This window comes from Solanum stenotomum, chromosome 10, assembly GCF_019186545.1.
Source record: "Solanum stenotomum isolate F172 chromosome 10, ASM1918654v1, whole genome shotgun sequence".
NCBI lineage: Eukaryota > Viridiplantae > Streptophyta > Magnoliopsida > Solanales > Solanaceae > Solanum > Solanum stenotomum.
Window position 1 is genome coordinate 40,203,026 of NC_064291.1, and position 5,581 is coordinate 40,208,606.

Consider the following 5,581-nt stretch of genomic DNA (forward strand, 5'->3'; position numbering starts at 1 on the left):
AATTAACAAATTAAAATATAAAATCATATTAAAATTTATTTGACTCTTGAGACAAAAAAATAATAGATATTGGGTTTATGCTAGCACGAACACTTGTGTCTAGTATAATAGATATTCCACAAAAGAAAATTAAAATACAAAGACAAACATTGGAGATAATTTTTAACGGCAAACAAATAAAGATTTACTAAGAAAACGTGAAACTTGATGCTTGATGAAACTGAACAAAGAAACTAATTGAAGAAACAAAAATAAAAAGGTAGCAACTATCAAGAACAAATTTAATGAATTGAGATGTTTATAATTGAGGTTAATTTTTATATGATTTATTTAATATAGTGAGTCTAGGGAGTGAGTTATTTTAGGGGAAATTCAGTACATTTTTGTTTGATTTGGGAAATTTCATTTAAAATATGGGCATATAGATATTTTTACTCTAATAATAGTTTAACATTGGACAAAATTTTTTAGTTAAATAAACGAAAACAAAAGGATTATTTTCTGTTATTTCCACTTTACTCTTTCTTCACCCTTTACTTCCTAAACCCTAGTCTAAACCCCTTCTCTTCATAAAATTGTTGAAGTTGTGGAGCTATGGACATTGATAGAAAAGATGGGCGAACAGCGAATCAATTGAGACCATTGAGTTGCACTCGTAATGTTCTTAATCGCGCTCATGGCTCTGCAAGTTGGTCTCAAGGTATTTAAATGATAAATTTCGGTTATTCATTTTAGTCGTTTTCATTTAAAGTTGGAGACTTTTATACTTGTACAGGGGAGACAAAAGTTCTTGCTGCTGTTTATGGACCAAAGGCTGGAACAAACAAGAACGAGAATCCAGAAAAGGCATGTTTTGAAGTCATTTGGAAGCCAAAAACCGGGCAGATTGGTTAGTGACGGGCCTTGTAATACACTTTTTGTTACTAATTGATGAATATACGAATTGCATTGTTTGATATTTTCATTCAGCAAATTGTTTGGTGTTGGCGCATTATATGTGTGAATGGGACATGATCACAATAGAAGTTTCTCCTTTTGTAATTCAAAATCTACTTTGTGTTTAGGTAAAGCGGAGAAGGAGTATGAGATGATTTTGAAGAAGACTGTGCAAAGCATTTGTGTTTTGAATGTTCATCCAAATACCACCACGTCAATTATCATTCAGGTGAGACAGTCTATAAATAATAAGTAAAAGAGTAACTTCATTCAATAGCCAGGCATTTGTTGACCTTACCTGCTGCAATTCAAACTATTTTATCTCTTAGAGATTTGTATGTCAGTAGAATTGTAAAGAACTTCAAGTGTAAGACAGCCTAAACTATTAAACACTGGAATAAAAGTGGTTCAAATGGAGCAAGATGAATAGTGAGTATTCATGTAGCCAACTCCAACTAGCTAGGAATTGAGGAGAGCTTATATGGGGTTTAGGTCTTCATTCCGTTGGTGGACAAGTTGTTAGCTTTGTACTATAGCTGTAGTCTGGATGGAGAACTTGAGTTTGTTCTTGAAGGGAAGTAATTAACACGCACAACTTACAGCTCTTACATGTTTAGAAGACTAGTTCTTGAAGGAAGTCGGAAGGCAATAAACTTACTAGGGAAGTAGTGAAATTTTGGACATTTTTTTTATTAGGTAAATTGTTTCTTTATTATTGGGGAAATCCCTGTCTACAAGCAATATACCAAAAAGTAGAGACCCTATAATAAGACATGGTTCTTGACAAAAGTTACCTATATACAAACCAGAAACTCAAAGGTGCGGCAAAAGGAAACTAGAGATGTCATGATATTCCTCCAATAAAAAAAATCTTGTTCTACCCTTCTATTTCTCTCCTTCCAAACTACTCACATAAGAGCTAGAGGAGCAACATTCCATGTTGATGGTCTTCTTTACTAACTGTAACAAGCTTGAGAAGATGATGAAAGTACCTGTAGTGAATTAGATATTTCAGAGCAGACCGGAATGCAAAGTAGAAAGATGTTCATTGTAGCAGTTGCAACTATCTAAAGAGAAGAACAGTAATAGGAAAATATGAAGAGAGAAGCAGTAGGACAAAATGTTGAGAAACGGGCATATGATATCCCTTCTTTACAAGGGACCAACATCATACCATTAACTCAAAGCATAGTAGGCTGTAATCTGTGATTCAAAGAGCATCATATAATGCATGTAAAGAGGATATGGTACTTAATGATGAAGACAAAATCACCTAGACTGGCAATGAATAATGATTTTGTTGCAGTCACTTATAGCCCAAGTCTGGAGTAGAGCTTTTAAATGTTCCTCTGTTTCACCTTTTGAGGGATTAAAGAAAATTGGGCCTCATGGATGTTATGAATTTTATTTCTTGTTTATTTCTGTCTTTTCACTTTGTTTCGTCATTTACTCAATTAAGCATGAAAGCTGAAGCGCACGTTCTAGCCACTTTTGTTGGGGCTAAAAAGTATTCCCATCAGTAAACTAAGATTTTGGAGTGCAGTGTAGCCATTGATGAACATTACATTTATACCCATATAAGACAGTTGTGTTGATTGAACTAGGTTCTGACATCTTTGTTGGTTGGCCATGTGTCTATCTGAAACTCATGATATCAGAAAGCTCATGCTTCTATGCATTATGATTTTGTTAGTTTTTTTTTGCTAATTGCTAATTGTATATTATATTTGTTTAATCATAATGATAGCTCCGATCAAACTTAAGTAGTTAAGTTCTGATGCAGGTTGTCAACGATGATGGAGCTGTATCCTTTGTTATTGAACTCTTGCTGTTGCTACAATTTAGACGATTTACACCCTGATATCTGAGAGTGCTCAGGGATAATGGGAAGAGAGCTCTCATCAATTTGAATAAACGATCAAACCATCAAATTACTACGTGAATGAGCATACCAATTTTTTTATCCCAGATGATTACTTACAAAATGGATTGAGTATTAGTTTGCATTACAGCTTCATTTAATACTCTGTCCCAGAAACTGGTTAAATTTGATGCTTTTTAAGAGTCAAATGTTTTAAGGGATCATTCCTTCCACACGCCCAGTCCTGCCAATGGGAGCGTGTACATCATTTTATTGGGGCCCAACATTTGGTTAACCTAGAACTAGGATGAGTTTGACTTCGATACCACGTTAAAGAAATGGACGTTGAGACTAGCTCAACCTCAAAAGCTATCTCATGAGGTGATAATAGCTCAAGACCATATAAAGAGACCAAATGCACATTCCACAATAAATGTGGGACAACTTAACATAGTTTGATGATACTCTGTAAGGTGATCGTAAGGGTAGTGTACCTATCTGCCAGAAGACATAACTCTTTTTATGGTCACATTTTGACTTTTGTAATATCTAGAATGTTGAATTTTCAGGAACTAATATCCAATTAGGACAATATTATGTGACCAGGATAAAACCGTTTTGAAGAAACTCAGCAAAATGACCTGTCTTTTTTAAAGGGAACCACCTCTATCTCGTCTATCACGTGATGTTAGAATTCTGCAAATCAGTGATGTTAGATCGTTCTTCAACCTTGATTTGCTCGTTAGTCAAGAAACTTCCTTGACTGCATTTTTCCTAAGCTTCTTCCATGTGCCATAAATGCATTATGTGCTGCCCTTGTGGATGCTGGAATTCCTTTGAAGCACTTAGCTGGTATTAATCTTCCATCTGCAATTTTGCGATAAAGCATCATTATTTGATAATTTACTTTAATATATCAATATGAGGAAAGATGAAATGATGGAGGCTTATTGTTTTCTGTAGTTGCAATATGTTGTTGTCTAACAGAGAGTGGACATATTCTACTGGACCCTAGCAAGCTAGAAGAACAGGTTTTTTTTCCATTTAGTCTTTTATGTAATTTGTAAGCTTTTTTTAGCATTCTTAACTAGCTCATATCATGAAACTATACTGTTTAATAATTTGCTTACGTTATGATAACAGAGAATGAAGGCGTTTGTATATCTAGTTTTCCCGAACTCGACATTATCTGTGCTTCCTGAAGAAGCATTGAAAGTGAGAGGTGAACCCATGGAACACGGGCTTATAACATCTTCTACGCACGGTGTCATGTCGGGTAAGATACGAATCTATGCACTTACATTCCTAATGTCATTTATGATTATCTGTAGAAGTTCTTTTTACTGCTAAGATTGTTGTATCATCAAAGTTGTACCGGTATGGAACTACTGGTTTTGTATTCCCCAAAATCAGCAGTCTATGCTTTTGAGATAGCACTATACTTTTATTATGTATGGTGGGAGCTTCATTACCTCAAAGTTCTTTGTTATTCTGCCTGGTTATGAAATTCTGGTTTCTGGTTGGAGCTTGTGGTTCTGAGAGGTTAGTCAACAGTTTGTTGATTCCTCTTGTTGCTAGTGGATAGCTATTTGTCTGGTATCTTTACGATTAATCTCTTTACAAGAGATGCATTTTAGTTGGTCACTGTAACACATGTAGTGCATATGGAGCAATACCTTCAGCATGATGATTCACAATTGCGCTTAATTTTGTGAATTAAGTAGTTACAACATTTGCAGTCTGTAGTTGTAGTTTACTTCTCAAAAAATTGTGTTGTAGTTTGATTGCAGAGTCAAATATGTGGAATTAATTCTGTAAAGTTTGTTTAAATCTGCTTATGGAACTGAAAAACAACATAAGATCTACTGCTAAATTTGAATTTAGTAGATGTATGTTGCTTCCCCTTAACCCCCTCTTGTATTTGTTGCCCTCCCTGCCATCAGACCCTCCATTTTCATATTGAATGATATCTGGATAAGAGTTAAAACCAATCACATTCAATGTTATATATGCATTTTAGAGCCTCACTACTTTTTGATTTTTTTAACGTAAGAAGATAGTTAGATTAAGAATGAGAAAGTGGGATCTTTTTAACCTTTGGCCTACAGTTGGTAGCTATTTTCTCTTTAAGCTATTAAATATCATTTTTGATAAACTGACAGGAAAAGTTGTCGACCACTTTAGTGGAATTCATGTTGGCTTTTGTTCCGTAAGAGTTCTTAGATCAACTGTTATGACTTGAGATGTTTCCTGTATTCAGTTGATGACTACATACGCTGTTTGGAGAGAGGACGTGCTGCCACTTCCAAGTTGTCTGATTTTTTCAGGAGAAACTTGCAATCACAAGTCCAAAGTGACTAATCCAAGTTGGGTTAAATTGACCCGGATCAGTAAAAGTGAGATCTCACGACTTTCCTAGTCCGTTGACTTGTTCGTGTTGGATCTTTGCTTGGCATAAATTGAACGTGGAGGTGTCATGATTGTTGTACATTTTGATATCATCTCGATGGCTTTGGCTACTAATCAAATAGTTGAGGTGTGGTTCTCCATGGAATGTCAGTGTAGCATATTCCCCTTTCAATTTGCAGGAGACACACCTGAGGAAAATCTAGGTAGCAAACTAATGTCTTTTCTTGATGCCAATGACATCAGTAAAAAATGGATTCTGAGTGTGAGTTTGCATTACAGCTTCATTTAATACTCTTGTCACAGAAGCTGGTTAGACTTTGATGCTTTTTAAGAGAAAAGTGTTTTAAGGTATAATTCCAGAGACCTTCCCTCAAA

The 5,581-nt window shown here is 35.1% G+C and overlaps 1 protein-coding gene across 1 annotated transcript; it reads left to right on the forward strand.

Annotated features, from left to right (window-relative positions):
- The first annotated feature begins 501 nt into the window (after positions 1-501).
- Positions 502-5,581, forward strand: LOC125842491 (exosome complex exonuclease RRP46 homolog). The gene is made up of 8 exons (XM_049521792.1): positions 502-700; positions 776-889; positions 1,065-1,165; positions 2,720-2,740; positions 3,577-3,649; positions 3,761-3,828; positions 3,941-4,073; positions 5,058-5,581. The coding sequence occupies exons 1-8, from the start codon at positions 595-597 to the stop codon at positions 5,156-5,158; spliced, it is 717 nt and encodes a 238-aa protein (XP_049377749.1). The 5' UTR covers positions 502-594; the 3' UTR covers positions 5,159-5,581.

Coding starts and splice junctions, on each gene's coding strand:
- LOC125842491 (XM_049521792.1), top strand. CDS start 595: ATGGACATTGATAGAAAAGATGGGCGAACAGCGAATCAATTGAGACCA. Junction 701..775: donor CTCTGCAAGTTGGTCTCAAG/GTATTTAAATGA, acceptor ATACTTGTACAG/GGGAGACAAAAGTTCTTGCT. Junction 3,829..3,940: donor CTAGCAAGCTAGAAGAACAG/GTTTTTTTTCCA, acceptor TTATGATAACAG/AGAATGAAGGCGTTTGTATA.